The following is a 20,729-nucleotide window of genomic DNA, read 5'->3' as shown; positions in this document are numbered from 1 at the left end:
CTTCAATTATTCATCTGGGCCTCAACTGATGAGTTGAATATGAGAGTAATAATATCTTTGAGCATACATAAATAATATATTAGCGGAAGCCACCATTTGAACAATGCCGTATTATGTACACGTCTTTGATACATAGATTTTCCTAACAAGCATTTTATTTTCTTTTCTTTTCTTACATAGAACAGTGGTCCCGAATGATATTCCTAAACCATGTTTTTCGCATTGTTCAATTTAGGGGAAATGAGGAAAATATGGTTCAAGTGTGATTCCATCCATGTTATCGTGATATTATCCAATTCCTCTTTGGTTTCTTAGAGGATTTTAGTTCATTGGGGGAAATTGTTCTGACATTTTTGTCTCCCATTCAGTTGAGATACTCTGTTCTAGAACTGATCCCTTATACAAAGATCTCTACTAAGACTGGTCCTAAAGATCTCTAGTAGCACCAATCCCTTAGTCAAGGATTTCTACTGTGACTGGTCCCTTCACAAGGATTTCTAGTAGAACCGATTCTTATGTTAACCAATAAAACTTTCTTTCGATTCAGATATTAACTTAAGATTTAGATAACAATCAGAAATATATTTTGGTTAATATGGAAAGTTCAGAAGATGTCAACATAGTATTTGAACATGTGCTAAGCTTTTATTACTTAATGTTCAAGTATTTTCTCAGATACTCGAGGTGAGATCCCGATCAGACATATTCTAAATATTTTTTTGATATTCGGAATTTACGTGCCATTCATATCTCAGAGGATAAAGACGTGTATGATTGCTATATTAGTGAAGTATATGTTATATAATAGCTAATATTAAAGATTCTGTATATTAGTTGGATTACGGTTGTAATATTATAAAACATAAAATAGACATTTATTGCATATCTTTAGCAATTTCGGATTTGGAAATTCCTTGCGATCCAAATTACATTAGTCATTATAAATAGTGAAGTTTGTCATTCTTAGAAACTTAACCCTTGAACGTGCTGATCTAACCGATTGTGCCGGAAACCGACTGGAATATTCTTGTAATGCTCGTTCGAGAGGATATTATCTTAATTAGGCGAAATCTCTTATGTCCGGTTCGCTTAAAGACTTCTATGGGATAAAAAAAACACTATAAGTACCGTTGGTTGGAAATTAAATTCGTATTGGTTATTTAGTTTTTGATTATTGATTTGATTGACTAACGATATAGTTAAACCTTGATAGATCTAGTTTGTTTGTTTTGTGATCATTCTCTTCTGATACAAACTCACACAAACTTGTTCAAGGATCAACGATTTCAGATCTTCTTTTGATTCAAGATCTGAAGGTAGGAAATTTGATGATCCATTGTTGTTTGTGCAGGTACTTTGAAGACCGAATATTGGAGATTAGAAGATTTTCTTTTTGGTATTCCGATCTGTGTGATACTTCGTGCACACTTGATTGGCTGGGATCATACAAGCTCGTTTATGTCATATAGACTTTTTATAGCTTGTTTACCTCGTATAGGCTTTTTATAGACTTGGTTGACTGGGATCCGACAAGCTTGTTTATCTCGTATAGACTTGTTTTATAAATACACAATATTCTATCATTGGATATGTCTTTGAGATCGACTTTGATAGTATTGTGAACTAAGATTGCAACTGCACAACAGTGCTTTCAACTGGCTCTGGCGTTGGTTTTAGTCAGTCTGTTTATAATTTGATAACTCGGAGTACATGAGTTCATACAATGTAATTTCCATTTATACAAGTATATATAAAAAATTTGGTCATCAAATCTAAGTTTATTTTCTAATAATACTTCGTCAACTAAATTTCACGAAAAATTTCAATCTTTGATTATAATAAAACCAGATTATGATGACATTCACAGTCTAGATCAAGCCATATATACATATCTGTCGAGTTTCTCTTCAGTCGGCACAATACAATAGCTTCTTTCTTAGCATTTTCCCAATGGGATATTTAACAGGATTTATATAACAACAAAAAAGTAAAGCTTCGATTGTTAAGTTGGGGCTTGGCCTCAACTAATAAGTTAGCATCAATAGCATCATCGAGCACACAACAAAACACATTACTGGCGGCAACCATCATTGTTTTTTTCTTTTTTGACAAAGTCAACGTTTTAGTTATGGAAAAACGGAGAATATTTTGGCACAAAGGACAATCTAAGAAAACCTTATAGACATTGTTATTATCGCGTAAAACCCTCTGTAGTAGACAAAGAAAATCAACAACTTATACCTCCTTTCTTAAAATTGCCTCTTCACAGTCTCACTCGTAAGTTCATTTTTCATAGAGAAAATAACATCACCTGTCAACACTTCAGGAAAGCCAACAACAATATAAAGGCACATAGGAAACAAACCGTCGTATATTCTTTTTTATCAAGAAAGAAGCACTATAAGGGTGAGCATATGACGTCAAGGGCCGGTTTTCACCTCATCTGCATCCAATCTAATTCACTTCGGATTTTAAATTTGGAATCCGCATGCAATTCAACATATGATTTACAATCAATGGGTGCACGGTTGGAAAAACTGGATACGAAAAACCCGATGAATTTGTTTTAGTTTTAGTAAATTCATAATAAAAAAAATAAAGGCTAGATAGATGATTTCTTAAACCTAGGCATCCTATATATAAGTATGTAAATGTAAAGGTGTCACGGACAACACCCCAGACAAACACCTTAAGATTTCATAAACTATTCATATATTTTCTAAAAACCATATAAATACTCTTAATCTAATGGATACAGATATCCAACAGATTTTTAAAATTGCTTCGAACTCAACCCATAATCCGTTACATTTTAAGAATTTCATCAACAAACAGTCCAGACACCTATCCGCAAAAATGCGATTGTTCCAGGTCAAATTCGCGAAAGCAAAGCTTCAAATGGATGAGTTGGGTTTTAACTAATCAAAACTTATGGACCGCTGGCCTTAGAGTTCCAACTTCGAAGCCCAATACAACTATTTATTTGTATATTGTCTTCACCTCCTAACGCAGTCGCGGCGATAGCTCGGTTCGGAGAGCGTCACTTCAAAAACCTGAAGGTCGCGCGTTCGCTTCGCGCAACAGTTATTTAATACTTTCCACTTTTTTCCCCTATCATTGGCGGCAGCCACCATCTGAACAATATGCACATTGCATCAACACAAACACATTCTGTACACGTCTCTGAGGAAACGTTTTTTTTTTTTTTTTCGTTTTTCTTTTCGACAAAGTGTAACCAACGTTTTAGTTATGAGAAAAACGGAGAATACATGCAGTATTTTGTCACACAGGAAAACCAAGGAAAACCTTACTGACACTGTCATTATTGCGTAAACCTCTATGCAGTAGACAAAGAAAAATCAACAACTTCCACTTCTTTCTTGAAATTGTCTCTTCACAGTCTCACTCATGGAGCAAATAACATCACTTGTCAAGACTTCAGGAAAGCCAGCAAGAATGCAAAGGGTTTGTATATAGGAAGCAAACAATTAGGCATTTTTTATCAACAGCAGCTAAGATCGCAACAAAGGCAAAGCTCCAAATTGATAAGTTGGGCTTTTAACTATTCAATTGGGCGCACTCATTATTGGCAGCCACCATTAGAACAATATACTATATCATTTGACAGCAAATTTAACTAACACACATTATGTACACGTCTAGATAGAGCCAATGTTCATAACCAACGTTTTTTATTATGAAAATGAGAAAAAAAAACAACCAATAATTCTGTTTAGAGAACCTTACCTGACATTGTCATTTATTATATAAACCCCCAGTGCATTAAACAAACAAAAACCAACAACTTCAAAAATATTCTTTGTTTCTTGAAATTGTCTCCTCGCACTCTCACTTATCGCTTCTTCATCAGTTTACTGATTTACTCTTGGTTTGATCGATAAAGTTTAGTCTTATGGCGCAAATAATAAGATCACTTGCCAAGACTTTAGGAAAGCCAATAAAATGCAAAGGTCTGTATATTCATTCAACATGGACTTTTTTATTTATTCTTTTCTTAAATATATATTTTGATTTCATTTTTCCAATCGGGTATAATTGTTATCATGATCATATGAGTGTTGCAGGTGCAGTATGTAGAGGAGCAGGAGAAGCACTGGTGATAGAAGAGATAGAAGTGGCAACGCCCAAAGCTTATGAAGTTAGGATCAAAGTTTTATGCACTTCTCTTTGTCATAGTGATCTTACTTATTGGAAAGGCCTAGTAAGTACTCAAAAAACTTAACTCAAATGAAAAATTACCTGCACAAAATTATTTGAATGTTACTTGGTATGTTTATTAGGAAGGACCGAGAGGAGTGTTCCCGAGGATTTTCGGCCATGAGGCAGTCGGGTAATTTCACTGGCTTCCCCTTTCTTTTCTAGTCATTGTGAAGTTTATTATCATGAAGTATGGAAAGTCAATATAATTTGGTGCCATAGCCTTATGGACAGCCCTAGAATAAAGAATACGAGTCGTGCACGTCTTTAAAATCACTAGCACCTAGCTAGCAGTAGGTGTTGGTGACATTTCCTATCTTGAGCTTATGCCTAACTTGAGTTGATGACTTCTTCATATAGTATGGTTGAGAGCGTGGGAGACAACGTGGTCGAAGTAAAAGAAGGCGACATTGTCATACCATTTTTCCATCCAAATTGCGAGGAATGTTGGGATTGTAAATCCAAAGAAAGCAACATTTGCTCAAAGTTCCCCTTTGGTGGCTTAGGAATGCCAAGGGATGGGACTAGCAGGTTTACGGATTCTAAAGGAGAGATTGTACATAACTTCATCAAGGTTTCAAGCTTCATTGAGTACACAGTTGTAGATATCTGCAATCTGGTGAAGATCAATCCTGATTTTCCTCTTGACAAGGCTTGCTTGCTTAGCTGTGGAGTTCCAACCGGTATGTATTTCAAAATCCCATGTTCAATCCAGTTGTCTGTTTCTTATGAACAATGCGCTAAAAAAATTGTTTGGGTGCAGGCATAGGTGCGGCGTGGAAGACAGCTAAAGTCAAGAAAGGGTCTACCGTTGCAATATTTGGTCTGGGCGCCATTGGACTCGCGGTAATACATACGGCCATATCTCATTTTTATCTCGTGGCTGTAAGTAAAATTTAACATGTTTCGATATTGTTCTTACAGGTCGCAGAAGGAGCAAGGATAAGTGGTGCTGCTAAAATTATTGGCATCGATTTAAACCCCCAGAAATTCAAACTTGGTACAGTTTTTTTTTCTTTTTTAGACGAGAAGCGCACAGTTGTAGGAAACCGAACTAAACAAAGACGTATTGAAGTGATTCTAACAAATTTTCAAATGTTGCAGGAAGCAAATTTGGAGTAACTGATTTCATTAACCCAAAAGATTGTGGGAATAGACCAGTGAATGAGGTTATAAAGGAAATGACAGACGGAGGTGCTGATTATTGCTTTGAGTGTGTTGGACTGGCTTCCTTGATGAATCTTGCTTTCACCAGTTGCCGCAATGTAAGCAAAACTTCTCTCATTATATATTGGATCAGCTAAGCTTTTAGTGTCCTAACTTGATTGTTTTTGTGTATTCTGATTTCTGTTTGTGTTGGAGCTGCAGGGTTCCGGAAAGACAATAATCCTAGGAATAGAAATGAATGGGACACCACTAAGCCTTGGTTGCTATGAACTTCTCAGAGGAAAAACCATTACTGGATCGATTTTCGGAGGTATCAAAGCCAAAACTGATATCCCAATCCTCGCACAAAGTTACATAGACAAGGTAAAAACAATCATCGATTCTTGGATCATTTTCACTCAGGAAATTACTTCAATTTTTAACAATTCTTCGGTTTTGGGGTCATTTGTAGGAACTTCATTTGGACGATTTTATAACGCACGAGGTGAACTTCGAAGACATAAACGAGGCCTTTGATTTACTCATCCAAGGCAAGAGCCTCCGATGCATTATTTGGATGGGCAGATAGTCCCGGCCCTTCTATCATCAATAATGGTCGAAATATATAATACTTTATATTATCCTCTTTATGAGTCTACGACAATGAGATTTTCCAGCGTTTCTTTGTGTTGTTTTTCTCGTTTTCGTCGGCAAGAGTGGGTGAACAAGTTTAGTGTACTTAGAAGTTGGATCACATCATGAATAATTGATTAGAATGCTTTAATTTGAAAAGTTTGAACATCAAGTTCTTGAAAGCAACCTTAAAAACAACACAACACGCTTTCTCGCACGACATGACACGCTCAGGCACGTCGCAGCATGGCACGCATCACATCACTAAATCCGATGCTTAATTTAACTAAGGCCGATGCTGTAAAATTAAAATGTTACTTCCCATGAACAGATTAACTGTCTGGTATCAAGACACTCAAACCACCATGAATAAAACAAACAAAAGTCAGTACTGAGATACTGACATCCTTAAATAGCTGATAACAACCTTTGATCATTACATATGAACCTCCACAAAATGTACTGAATTTTTTTAAGTTACTGTTACAACTAAATTTGGACTATATTGATACTAATTTCAAAGACAAAACAATGAAAGCAATGAGATGAAACCCTACGTTGATTTTGGACCAAAAATGTAATAGGTTAATTGTGACACTGTTGGATCAAAAATCTTGGAGCACCATTTACAAAATATATTTCTTTTATTCTGGGAAGTTAAATCCAATGATGATTTTGGATCATTAACTATAACTACACTACCCCTTGAAATTTCATATTATTGGGAATCTTTTCAGAACATGTTGTCCCTTTTATCTCCCAACTTCCCGTTGATATTTTATTATAGGGTCACCAACTTTATACAAAATTATCCCTCTTAATTTAGACACGCAGAAGTGTACGTGTCTGCATGATGATGAATCTGATTAGAAGGCCGTCCCCATTCGGCTCATTATTGATACACTGTCCAGCTTTTTTTTTTTTTTTGCATAAAATACAACAGCCGTGATAGACCTACCGAGATCCAGCACCGTGATGTGCACCGAGAGGGATTGGACGGCCACAATGTCACCCTCTCTGGAATAAGGGTGGGGCATGAGTGAGCCCCACCTTTCTCACACGGTACCAGCTCGGTGCTTGTATCTCGGTACATTAATCATTTTCGAAACAAAGAAAAAAAAAGTAGAAGAAGAAATTGTGTTGACATTTTCTTTTCCAATTATTTTTCCTTCTAAAGAAAAGGCAAGAAAAAACCTTTAGAAAGAGTTATCAATGTCGCTACTGGTGCTGTTTGCTGAATTGCCAAGCCTGGCATCATCTAGACTCCAGAGTCCAGAGGTCAGTTAAATTTCATCTTGACAATCCCTGGTTAAACTTGGCAGTAAATTGTGGACATCTCAAGGTCCAGTTAAATTTCATTTTAACTCTTGAGCTTTCCAAATGCTAGAGTGCTAGATTGGACAAGGACCATGTATTGGTTTTTCAATGTTTTACTTTGAAGTTTGATCATATATCCAACTCAGAAGTATTTGAGTTATGTATAACTTTATATGCATGATCGCATAATCCTACAAGGCTACAACCTTTGATCATTACATATGAACCTCCACAAATGTTTGTTTATATCTGAACCCATAGTTGAGGTAGTTTTTCTGACACAATAGGTCTGACTCGAAGGTATCAACTAAGCAAGGTAGTTCCCTTAACCCTAGCTGATTGATCAAAAGAAGAAAAAGAAAAAAAAGGTTGAGGTGGTTTCAAAAAAGAAGAAAAAAAGTGTCTGAGCCCAGGTTCGAACTGGGGACCTTTAGTGTGTGAGACTAACGTGATAACCACTACACCACTCAGACGAGTCGGTCAAACGTGGATAAAAGGACTAATATTTAAGTGGTATGAAACGAATAAGATTTTATAAAGGTGTCTTTGCAACTGTGAATATCATGAAATTGATTCGACAGATTGGCCCATCTCAAAAAGTTTTAATATAAAAATAAACTTTGAAATGCTACCCAACTAAGACTATGAATCATGAAAATGAACATGGTATCCTGTTTTTAACATTATCGGGGCTGATTTCAACCAAAAACCGATGCGACAACGTCTGATCCCGGATGCGAAACTTGAGTAATTCAATTTTTTTGTTTTGTTTTTGACAACAACCTTTTGATCATTACATGTTAACCTCCACAGATACACCAAATTTCCTGCTCATTATTCATCTCACATTTAATGCCCCTTAGAAAATTCAGTTTTTCATAGTTTTAAGTCGCATACGGAATCTTTTTCTAGAACATGTTTTGTTTTATCTCTTTGCTCACCCACTTTATAATGGATATGGTCCTGATGAGTCTCCTGACCGAATTATCACTATCAATTTTTTTTTACAAAAAGCTCAAACTGAGCAAAGACTTTTCTCAGATTTCTTCTATTTTTAGAGAATCATGGAGAAAACTGCAGGAAAGCCAATCAGATGCAGAGGTAATCTATTGATTTCTGTTCTGGCTTCTGTCTTACCTTTTCAGTTATCTTGACTTTGCTATGGATACTATTTTTTGCAGCTGCAGTATGTAGAGTTCCAGGAGAAGCATTGGTGATGGAAGAAATAGAAGTGGCACCACCTAAAGCTTATGAAGTTAGGATTAAGATTCTATGTACTTCTCTTTGTCACAGTGATGTTACCTTCTGGAAAATGCCTGTATGTATTTGTCCAAGATTTCAATTATGTATCACTACTGATATCTAAAATTCATTACTAAATTGTTTTGTAATGTTTTAGAGTTCTCCTATTTCGATATTCCCGAGGATATTCGGACACGAAGCTGTCGGGTAAATCTCAATTTAGCTTGCCATTTTGCTGCTGTAATTTTCGTTTTTGCATCTGAATTGTCATTATGTAAACTGCTGTTATAATTAATGTGCAGAGTGGTTGAGAGCGTGGGGGAAAATGTAACGGAGGTAAAAGAGGGAGAAACTGTGGTGCCCGTGTTTCTAGCGAATTGCGAATACTGCAGAGATTGTAAATCCAAGAAGAGCAATATTTGTACATCTTTCCCATTCTCATCAGCTCCAGGTATGCCCAGGGATGGACCTGGAACTAGTAGATTCACGGGTTCCAATGGAGAAACTTTACATAATTTCTTTGGGGTTTCGAGTTTTACCGAGTACACGGTTGTGGATATTGCTTATGTTGTCAAGATTAGCCCTGAAATTCCTATTGATAAGGCTTGCTTGCTTAGTTGCGGTGTCTCAACAGGTAATAATTTTCCTTAACTTGTCATTGATATTAATTCGAGGTAGACTACTTGGTGTTTTTCAAGCGATGATTATGACGTAATTCGACTTGATATGGTTTGTAGAAGTGATTTTATGGTTGGACTCATGATTTTGACAATTACGAGGCCCTAGATTGATAATGAAATGAACCCTCTAAATTCAATATTCTAAATTTGGTCACTGATTCCATTTTGCTTGATTTTTCCATCTCACCCAATCAAGCTTGTAAACAATTTTGGGTACATTCAAAGAGAAGTTGTTTGTTTGCGTAGGGGTTGGTGCAGCTTGGAAGGTGGCCGATGTAGAGGCAGGAAGCACTGTTGCCATCTTCGGCCTTGGAGCCGTTGGGCTTGCGGTAGATTATGAAACTTGAACACCATAGTCCATAGTCACTTGAGTAAGATTGACAGTATACTAAAAATTGTTTTCAAATCTGTATATAATTAGGCTAATCACATTATACATAGGTTGCAGAGGGTGCTCGAATACGCGGAGCTTCTAAAATTATTGGTGTCGATTTAAATCCAGAAAAGTTTGAAACTGGTACTGCAGACCTGCTTTACTGATATGTACATTTTTATTTTTTGATGCATTATTCTGTGACATGATCCCTTTGCTTATATAGCCTCATTTTCGGGCATCGTTTTTGGGAACAGGGAAGAAATTTGGAGTGACTGATTTCATCAATCCAAAGGATTGTGGGGAGAAACCAGTTAGTGAGGTTCGTGACTTAAGAGTATATGGATCTTAAATGTCATTTTTCAACAAAAAGAATAATTTAGCACTGTATGAGATTTCAAATGTTATATTGATTATCAGGTAATAAAAGAAATGACAGATGGAGGTGCTGATTACTGTTTCGAGTGTGTCGGGTTAGCTTCCGTGATGAATGACGCCTTCACTAGCTGTCGTGATGTATGTATCGATCTCTATCTTTGTCTCTGATTGTTGTGTAATCTGTATTTGAGCTATTGAACTCAAGCACTTATGTACCGAATGCAGGGTTGGGGGAAGACAATCGTGTTAGGAGCGGAAATGCATGGTGCACCCTTGAGCATCAACACATATGAGCTATTGAGAGGTAAAAGCATAGAAGGTTCATTGTTTGGAGGCATCAAAGCTAAGACTGATATTCCACTCCTTGCTCAAAGTTACCTTAACAAGGTAAATAATTTGAGCACTTTTCTTCAAGGTAAAAAAGTTAAAAAAAAAAAACAAAACTTAATTTTACATACTGAAAGTTTGGTTATTGCAGGAACTTCATTTGGATGAATTCATCACTCATGAAATCAATTTTGAAGAGATCAACACAGCATTTGATTTACTCAGTCAAGGGAAGAGCCTGAGATGCATTATTTGGATGAACAAATAGACCTTCTTCTTTACTCCTACAAGAAAAATGGACAACAGCAAAATCATAGTTGGTGAATGTTCCCACCCATGCTTGATTTGGCAGGCATATCATTGATTTTATTCTAATACTGTAAGATAAAACCCCAACCAGAAAAAGAAAAAAGTTTCTTCCATAAAATTCACAGCTTCTAGCTAGGCCTTGCCAATTCTTTTACCAAGGAATATGAATTAGAAAACGTAATGAGTTGGTTGTGCTTGTGATGGTGTTAGATAAAAGATGCTCGTCCAACGTGCTAGTATTTTGTTTTCCTTTTATTTTGAAATGCAATCCTATGTTGATACTGGGTCACTGACTTTTATTGTTCACCTACTATACGCATAATAATGCTTGATATAAAAAGATTTAAAAGAAAAAAAAAGATATTGTCCTGACAGAATCATCCTCTCAATTTAGACAGACATAAGTGTACTTAACATACATGATTAGGTAAACTTGATCATTACATGTAAACCTCTGCTTGTCATGATATTTCTTGTTGCTCAACACTTTTGGTTTGGATACCATGAACATTGTTGGGTATTTGGATCGTCCACCCATGAACTAGCAGAGTCATCACCAAATGCAAATTTGGCATTTTAAATAAAATAGCGAATTGAACAAACAAAGGGGTTTTTGCATCTGTAAATGTCCTCCACCCATATGCTTGAATTGCCATATGATGAATTTGATTTGATGGAGTAGACCCATCTGAAACACAATGGTAATTGACCCATAAGAAAAATGCAATGAACTTGGTATCCTCTTTTGCTTTTAGATCCTGTTTGGTGCCCCATGTACCATAGAGATGCACCTAGTTTTATCTCTTTCACTATATTTTATTGCTCGCCCACTTTAAAAGATATATGGGTGGTCATGGCTCATGACAGAAATACCACCATCAATCCCAAAGTCTTATTTCCCAAAGCACACTCATTGTTCACACTTCAAACTGAAACACAACAATAAAGCTTTTCTTCACTTTCATTGACTTCTTCCGTGAAAAATATGGAGAAAACTGCAGGAAAACCCATCAGATGCAGAGGTATATCATTGAAATTTCTGTCTTACTTTTCAGTAGTCTTCTTGACGTAGCTGTGAATACTACTTTTTGCAGCTGCAGTATGTAGAGCAGCAGGAGAAGCACTTGTGATCGAAGAGATAGAAGTGGCAGCACCTAAATCTTATGAAGTTAGGATCAAAGCTTTATGTACTTCTCTCTGTCACAGTGATGTTACCTTCTGGAAAATGCCTGTAAGTATTCTACTAGTGACCAGTCCATACTTTTAAGCAAAAATTCATTATTGAAATGGTTGTATTGGTTAATCTTCATTTTTTGCTTTAACTTAGAGTTCTCCTATGTCGATATTTCCAAGGATATTTGGACACGAAGCTGTCGGGTAAATCTCAACTTAACTTCCCGTTTAGCTGCTTTAATTTTAGTTTTGGCATCTGTAAAAGATGCTGTAGTAATGTGCAGTGTGGTTGAGAGTGTGGGAGAAAATGTAACGGATGTAAACGAGGGAGAAATAGTGGTGCCGGTGTTTTTTGCGAATTGCGAGGACTGCCGGGATTGTAAATCAAAGAAGAGCAATGTTTGTACAGGTTTCGGATTCTCGCCAACTCAAGGAATGCCTGGGGATGGAACCAGCAGATCCACGGATTCCAGTGGAGAAACTGTACATAATTTCTTCGGGGTTTCAAGCTTTAGCGAGTACACGGTTGTGGATATTGCTCAAGTTGCCAAGATCAGTCCTGAAATTCCTATTGACAAGGCTTGCTTGCTTAGTTGCGGTGTCTCAACTGGTAATAATATGCCTGTACTTGTTAATGACATAATTATGAGGTAGACTATAATGAGATGAACCCCCTAAGTTTGGCCACTGACTCTATCTTGCTTGATTTTCCGGTCTCACCCAATCAAATGCAAATCCTTTCTGGGTGCAATTAAACAAAATCAGTTTGTCTGTGCAGGGGTTGGTGCAGCTTGGAAGGTGGCCGATGTAGAGGAAGGAAGCATTGTTGCAATCTTCGGCCTCGGAGCCGTTGGGCTTGCGATAAATATTGACACTTTTGAATACAACTGGTCCATTCAAGTTAAATCCACAGTATACCAAAGAAATATCCTGGAGTCTGCTTCAGGTCTACATAATCGACATGAATAATTAGGCCAACCAAAATACATAGGTTGCAGAGGGTGCAAGAATACGCAGGGCTTCTAAAATTATTGGCGTCGATTTAAATCCAGAAAAATTTGAAATTGGTAATCAAGACTTATGTTTCCTTACTTTTCTGCATAATTCCGTCACATGATCCCTTTGCTTATATAATCTCTTTTCTTCGGTAAAACAGGGAAACAATTCGGATTGACTGATTTCATCAATCCAAAGGATTGTGGGGAGAAACCAGTTAGTGAGGTTCGTGACTTTACATATGGATTTGAAAATTACATTTTATAACAGAACAAATTATTTACTGTATGACCTTGAAAATGTTATTGTGATTAATACCTAAAATAGCATAATTATTTACTGTATGATCTAAACATGCATCCTCTCATGAATCACACAAATATAACACTAATACCTAAAATAAACCATCCTTCAAAGTCTTCACAGTTTAGACCCATAGCACTCTGTAACGTCACATATAAAATCATTTCAAAAATCCTAGTCAACCGAATTAGACCCCTTCTTCCTTTCTTAATAAGCCCATACCAAAGTGGTTTTGTGCCACAAAGATCAATCCACGATAACATAGCAATTGCCGGAGAACTCTTCCATCATATCAGAACCTCAAACCTCACCAAGGATCCAAAAATAGCTCTCAAACTAGATATCCAAAAAGCCTATAATAGTTTAGATTGGGGTTTCATCAAAACCTCCTTTACAAGACTTGGATTTCCTTCATCCTTTATAGATTACATTATGCTATGTGTCACATCAGTTACATATTCGATCAACATAAATGGTACTCCCCATGACTACATTAACCCAACTAAAGGTATCAGACAAGGCGACCCGTTATCTTCCTATATTTTCATCGTATGTGCTGAAATCTTATCTACAAATCTAGGAAACCTTGAAAACCAAAAGTTAGTTCAAGGACTAAACATTTTAAAAAAAACACCATCCATTTCTCATCTTATGTATGCGTATGATATACTAATTACCTATAAAGCCTCGAGTCAGAGCAACCATCACCTTAAAACCCTTCTCCAAGCCTATGAAAATTCTGCAGGACAAGTAATTAATACCTCCAAATCAGTAATAATTCACCACCCAAGACTATACCCGATCAAGGTAACTGAAACATTTTTTCGATATGTCAACAACATCAAAACCTCCGACCTATCTAGGCATCCAATTCAAACAAGGAAGAGCATCCAATCAAACCTTCGCACCCATTCTACAAAGATTAGCCCGAAAAGCTAAAGGATGGATGACAAAATGCCTAACTCCAGCTGGAAGACTCACTCTCATCAAAACTTCACTTACCCCCACCTCTAACCACATTATGCAAACACAAAACTTAACCAATACAATTCATAAACAAATAGATCGTATCACTAGGAATTTTTTCTGGGGACATGACTCAACAATCAAAAAGCTTCACCCTATAGGCTGGGATAAAATAACAAAACCATTATCCGAAGGACGGTTAGGCATAAGGAAAAGCAGTGATCATAATAATTAAGGATCTCCTCATGAAAAGAATTTGGAATTTACATGAACAACCTAACTCCATTTGAGAAAGTCTCTTCAGTGAAAAATATCTTGATCAACAACCTATTCTACAAGGAATTCATACCATACCTTCCTCTTCCAGTCCCCAATGGAGATAACTAACATCAATTGTCCCTGCCATGCAAAAAATGATTTTCCATCAAATTGGAAATGAATTATCAACTCTGGTAGAAGCCAATTGGATCCCACACTCACCACCTCTAGACCCAACTCAACTCTACCCAATCCGAATGGTAGCAGATTTCATCGACCCAATCTCCCATACCTGTAATCAAGGAAAATTAAACACCCTTCCAACTCCTATAGCCCAAAAAATCATAAACATCCACCTTCCCCAAAAAAACGCACAAGATAAAATTATATGGCCACACTCAAAATCTGGAAATTACACTACATCTTCGGGATACAAATGTCTGACCCATGGTCAACCAACTCATACCCCTCTTCCACCCACCAAATACCTGTGGACCTTACCATGTCCACCAAAAATTCGGCTTTTCTTGTGGAAAACAATCAATGAAGGATTACCAACCTTCTCTATCCTACATCATATCCACTTGACCAACTCTGACATATGCCCCAGATGCAATGCTGATCCAGAATTGGCGAGTCATCTTCTAATTCATTGTCCAACGACGATTACTTCCTGGAACACCCTGATCAATAAACTTACAAATACACCAAAATCCAATTACCCCCTCACTCTTCACCTTAACCCCTCAGACGACCATCTTCCAAATCCTACAACAATCTGCACCAACAGCCGTAATCTCCTCCTTTTGCTTCCTTTTTTGGACCCTATGGTTAGCTAGGAATGACCTAATATACCGCCAAAAACAAACAACTTCAGCCGAAATATTAATCTGGGCTCAAAAGCTACAACAAGAATTCACTGCGGCACAAGATTCCCTACCACCGGTCCTACCAGGAGATGCACCAATATATAACCACCATCCAAGAGGAGACAAAAAAATATCTACGATATTGGTAGGATGGTCAATTCCAAACATCAACTGGATTAAAATTAACAGAAAGACAATGGCAGAGATTCTGACGCACAAACTATAGTGTCTCTAGCTCAACCTTTAGGAATTACGACCGCCTTAACCGCAGAAACTTGGGCTCTTCTTTTGGCTTCAAGAACGACAACAGAAAGACAATGGCCAAAAGTTCTCTTTGAAACTGACTCAGAAAATCTTTTGCGCTTCATCACATCCTCTACCCCCTCCTTGGCACATCTCAGGGATGATTGAGGAAATAAAGAAGAGATTCAGACAGATCCCACAGGTGACCATTCAACACAACTACAGGGAAGGAAACCAAGCCGTAGACGGTCTAGCCAATCATGCAACAGATGGAAGCCAAATAAGAAACTTATCAACCAAAATATGGGACCAGGCAATCCACTATTTTATTAGTCAAATTTTGTTTCTTGATTCAGTGGGTATACCCACGACAAATTGTAACCTACTCTCTTATCAATAAAGCGCATGCTTCAAGAAAAGGGATATTTTGAGTTTCGTGCCCACAAAATGGTATACCTTTGTGTTTGGTGCCCAACTTTGTCCAAGTTTGAGTTTGGTGCCCAATAGATCCCGGTCAAACAATTGACTTAACAGATGACCGTTCGACTGTTTATAATATAATTTTATTTTTATTATAATCAATTAATGGACGGTATTAGGGACTGTCAGGCTCATGATGGCTGAGGCCTTTCATCAAACATGTTTTATGCATTTCTATTTTTATTTTGTGATGGATAATCACCTCTAGTACTTATACCGTTTCATAGATTTTATCATCGTTACATAAAATCCCATTGAACGATGCTGATGGCATTCTTTAAAATTACAAGAAATAGTGATGCTGATGGCATTGGTACCATTTTACAGGCACCAAACTCAAAATTTTCCTCAAAATAATAGGTAATAAATTATTTACTGTATGATCTTGAAAATTATTTACGAAAATGTTATTGTGATTAATAGGTAATAAAAGAAATGACAGATGGAGGTGCTGATTATTGTTTCGAGTGTATCGGGTTAGCTTCCGTAATGAACGACGCCTTCACTAGTTGCCGTGGTGTACGTATCGCTTTTGTTTCTTACTGTTGTATCCAAACTGGCTGCTTGAACTCAAGCACTTGTATATGTTTGCAGGGCTGGGGGAAGACCATCATATTAGGTGTGGAAATGCATGGTGCACCATTAAACATTGATACATATGACCTACTAAGAGGGAAAAGGATAGAAGGTTCATTCTTTGGAGGCATCAAAGCCAAGACTGATATTCCACTCCTTGTCCAAAGTTACCTTAACAAGGTAATTACATGCACATTTTTCTTTAGGGTAATAGTTAGAAAAAAATCTTAATCTTACGTACTGAAATTTGTCATTGCAGGAACTTCATTTGGATGGATTTATAACTCATGAAATCGGTTTTGAAGAAATCAACGCAGCATTTGATTTACTCATTCAAGGGAAGAGCCTAAGATGCATTATTTGGATGAAAAAATAGACAATTAGTTACTTTATGAATGGAACATAGTGAATTGTATCTAAATTACCACATGGATTTTGATGAATCGGTGAGTACTGTAAATGCGTACATTACACTAGCAAAGGCTATATGAAACAGCCAAAGAGACGCAGATTTTACTCTAATCAGTTTCATACTCTTTCTCACTGCTTTCCAGACGTAAGCGTTATTTCCCAGCCGTTAACGTCATTTTCAAAACTAATTTATCCTTACCCTGACCTTGAGCATTAGCGCTGAAGAAAAACCAGAGAAACAACCCAACAACCACGGCGGTGTATAAAGCCCAGACGAGAGAATACCACAAAAATGTTTTAATAAGTCTTCCCAGTACCTCCGGAAATAACCCAATGACACTCTTGAATGTTATATCTATGAATGTATAGATACAAGCAACAAGATACACTACACTAGAAATTGTCAGGAGTTTGAAAAAGAGGTCGAAGATTGCATCGACGACAAGTGAATATCCGGGGGAGTAGGAGGCTTTGATTGAATATAAGAGAAAAATGGCTAGCGGAAGGACTGCAGAGCTACTTATTTGGGAAAAGATTCTTAATGTATTGTGGATGTCCCATATCGATATTGAAGCACCATTTATAGTCCATCCTAGAATTACTTTGAATATGCCAAGTATGTTCTTGGTGCTAGTATAAATTAGAAGAGATAAGGCTAAAGGAAGAAGTTTTAGGGTTTTAGAATATTGTGTGAAGAATGAGAGTTTATCTTCTTTCAAACCTAATTGTTATCTCTAGGGGGAATTAGATCATCTAATTTTAGAGTATCAACTAGATGCCTTTCATAGTCTTATAGTTTCCAATTTAATTGGGTAGAAATTGTAAGTTATTTGAGAAGAATCTCCATTATTAGGTTATTCCTTTATTCAAAGGGTAGAAGAAACTAAATTGGTTGGTTATTTATCTTTTTCAAGTTATCAATTTCAATTTATTTCAATTATAAGCTTCCGCTTCTCATCATTTGGTATCAGAGCTTTGGTTTGATTCTCAAGGGGAAAAGGTGTGATTGGTGAAGATATTTGTTCTTGAGGTAAACACTACTAATCTCTTTCTCAAGTATTTTGGGTTGCTTTTTATGTTCTTTGATAGTATTTTCAAATTGGGGTTTTCAGTCATATATTGATTTCACTATGGTTTATAAAAGAGAAGTTAATTTGGGTAGGATTCATTCAAAGGATGTGTTAATGAATATTGTACATGAAGTGTTTGATGATATGTATCTAAGAATGGGAGAAATTTGTGAAGAATATTATTGGAAACTTGTAAGTCTCTAAAACCAAGAAAGGATTCTACCTAATGATTGTGGATGATGTAAGTGAACTAGATGTATCAATTTTGGTTGGTGGATATGAGGATAAACAAAGTGCCCACAAGGTGTTTGATGAAATGTCTCCACCAAAATTTGATAGTTATTTGAGTCATGGGGAAAGTGAAATAGTGGGTGATCTTCCAATCTATCAAGATGGCATGAATGTGGATCAAATATTTGATTATTTTACTATCATGGACCAAGTGCTATCATGTAAGAATCAAGAGAAAGAAGAATACAATCCTTTGTGTTCAATTTTTGATGAGGTATTTAATGGTAATGAAGTAAAAGATTTTGGTGTACCAAGGTATGATATTGAATTGGAAAATGCTATGTTAGATGCATCTCGAGAACAATTTCAAGTATGTGAACCGACAATTACCGGAAGCAAGCCTTCACTCAAGCTACAACAAAATGGAAAGTCAATATATATTAATCCAATTTGGGCTTTCGTTAAAGACAAGTTCCATGGATTTCGTTACCGTGCAAGGTTGAGAGAAATGCTTGGTGTTTCTTTACTACTTGGAGATGTTTTTAACCATGACCTCAAAATGCTACATTTTGTGAGTAACTATAATGGAAGGTGTAGAGGTAGAATTGTCTTCAAGCAAGGAAGAAATTCAAGCACTAATGGAGAATATGCTTTGAAGAATTCATGGACGAATTTGTTCAAACAAGGGGAGGATGATGTATTTACAAACGAAGAAATACTTGGTGTGTCTTTAATACTTGGGGATGCTCTCAAAGATGAACACAAAGTGCTACATTTGGTGAGTAACTACAATGGAAGGTGGGGAGGTAGAATTGTCTTCAAGCAAGGAAGAAGTTCAAGCAGGGGAGGATGCTCTCAAATACTTGGTGTGTCTTTAAATGGAGAATACGCTTTGAAGAATTCGAGGACGAATTTGTTTAAAGAAGGGGAGGATGATGTATTGTGGATGTCCCATATCGATATTGAAGCACCATTTATAGTCCATCCTAGAATTACTTTGAATATGCCAAGTATGTTCTTGGTGCTAGTATAAATTAGAAGAGATAAGGCTAAAGGAAGAAGTTTTAGGGTTTTAGAATATTGTGTGAAGAATGAGAGTTTCTCTTCTTTCAAACCTAATTGTTATCTCTAGGGGGAATTAGATCATCTAATTCTAGAGTATCAACTAGATGCCTCTCATAGTCTTATAGTTTCCAATTTAATTGGGTAGAAATTGTAAGTTATTTGAGAAGAATCTCCATTATTAGGTTCTTCCTTTATTCAAAGGGTAGAAGAAACTAAATTGGTTGGTTATTTATCTTTTTCAAGTTATCAATTTCAATTTACTTCGATTATAAGCTTCCGCTTCTCATCAATTCTTTTCCAGGAGAATGTAATCTTGAAGGTTTCCTTATACATACCGAAAAATCCCATGAATTTGTTTGCTGGTTCTCTGTTCATGATTTTGCAAGTCTTATGATCACAAAACGATAAGTTTACGAAAGTGAACTGAAATCTAACTTTGGGGACGAATCTTTCATCCGACTACTCGGTCAGATTATATCTATATACAAATTTCACACCTCAATGATGAACTTTTGATGGACCACTTTGACCCGAATATTGACTTGAATATTACATAGCAAAATTTCTTAGAATGTGGGCCGAAATTAACAAAGATCGCATTTGTAAGAAAAATACAGAACCTTGAAAGCGTGTAATAGACGCACATGGACTGATTGGACAAAGAATGCCTTAACGGGACGTTTTTCTCCCATCATAAACTAAGGTGTCAGGGTTTCACTGGTTTCATTCCGTTGACCAGGTAAACCCCGTTGACCAGGGAAAATATGTTATTTTACCACCAATAATTTGGAAAGAGGGACTTAATCGTCGTTTGTGTATACAATAAAATTTTCAAATCAATGTGTAGACAATAAATTCTTCACATCAACAATGGTTAAGCAAAGGACAACATCACTATAATATGTGTTATCAAATTTTATATTACCAATCCAGTCCTTCCGGTGATTGAAATTGTTGAACCGAACGAGCGAAGCGAGGGAGGACTCTATATATGGTGACATTGTGTCAATGTGATGGATTTGACATAAAAGATTAGATTTGGTTCAGCTATGAAAGGACGATATTTCCCCTCGGAATCAAATTTTTCTTTTTTTCCTTTAGATATTTTTGTAAATAAACCGAAGAGGAATGGCAAATAGGTATTAGAGATTTTCGTAAATAAACCAAACAGGAAGGGCAATAAGGTATTAGACATTTTCGTAAATAAACCAAAAAGGAAGGACAAGTATATATAAGAGTCAAATCTAAAGAGCCTAGACAAATAAAGCTCTCACATTGAACAGTGAGGAAACCCTCGCTTCCTATTGGTCGAAATAGGTCTATTTTGAGTTTTGTGAAGCGAGCGTTTTGGTAAGGACACTTGGCAACGTATGTTTGGTTTAAAAAGAACAAGAAAAAGATTAAAAAAAACCAAATTCAATTTGGAATTCATGACGTGACAATATTTAGGTGAGGACATTTGGCA

At 36.5% G+C, this 20,729-nt stretch overlaps 2 protein-coding genes, 1 non-coding gene and 1 pseudogene across 4 annotated transcripts; 3 read left to right on the top strand and 1 right to left on the bottom strand.

Moving 5' to 3' along the window:
• The first annotated feature begins 3,813 nt into the window (after positions 1-3,813).
• On the top strand, positions 3,814-6,111 carry LOC113311956 (alcohol dehydrogenase-like 1). 2 transcript variants are annotated; one of them, XM_026560742.1, is made up of 9 exons: positions 3,814-3,971; positions 4,086-4,159; positions 4,302-4,351; positions 4,579-4,901; positions 4,982-5,064; positions 5,143-5,218; positions 5,323-5,483; positions 5,587-5,748; positions 5,837-6,111. In XM_026560742.1, exons 1-9 carry the CDS (start codon positions 3,914-3,916, stop codon positions 5,951-5,953), a joined length of 1,104 nt encoding a protein of 367 aa, XP_026416527.1. In that variant the 5' UTR covers positions 3,814-3,913; the 3' UTR covers positions 5,954-6,111. The 2 variants fall into 2 exon arrangements, with proteins under 2 accessions (XP_026416527.1, XP_026416524.1); XM_026560739.1 differs by having other exon boundaries at positions 4,086-4,222.
• A 1,603-nt stretch (positions 6,112-7,714) lies between these two features.
• Positions 7,715-7,787, bottom strand: TRNAV-CAC. Its single transcript has one exon. It is a non-coding gene; the product is annotated as a tRNA-Val (tRNA).
• A 471-nt stretch (positions 7,788-8,258) lies between these two features.
• On the top strand, positions 8,259-10,916 carry LOC113311965 (alcohol dehydrogenase-like 1). Its single transcript, XM_026560748.1, has 10 exons — positions 8,259-8,415; positions 8,496-8,632; positions 8,714-8,763; positions 8,859-9,190; positions 9,483-9,565; positions 9,678-9,753; positions 9,867-9,931; positions 10,030-10,125; positions 10,213-10,374; positions 10,466-10,916. The coding sequence occupies exons 1-10, from the start codon at positions 8,379-8,381 to the stop codon at positions 10,580-10,582; spliced, it is 1,155 nt and encodes a 384-aa protein (XP_026416533.1). The 5' UTR covers positions 8,259-8,378; the 3' UTR covers positions 10,583-10,916.
• Positions 10,917-11,012: 96 nt separating this feature from the next.
• LOC113311971 lies at positions 11,013-16,958 on the top strand (annotated as a pseudogene).
• Positions 16,959-20,729: the final 3,771 nt, after the last annotated feature.

Source organism: Papaver somniferum, chromosome 1 (assembly GCF_003573695.1).
Source record: "Papaver somniferum cultivar HN1 chromosome 1, ASM357369v1, whole genome shotgun sequence".
Taxonomy (NCBI): Eukaryota; Viridiplantae; Streptophyta; class Magnoliopsida; order Ranunculales; family Papaveraceae; genus Papaver; species Papaver somniferum.
Note: the sequence above shows the minus strand (reverse complement) of the source record. Positions and strands in the feature narration are given on the sequence as shown.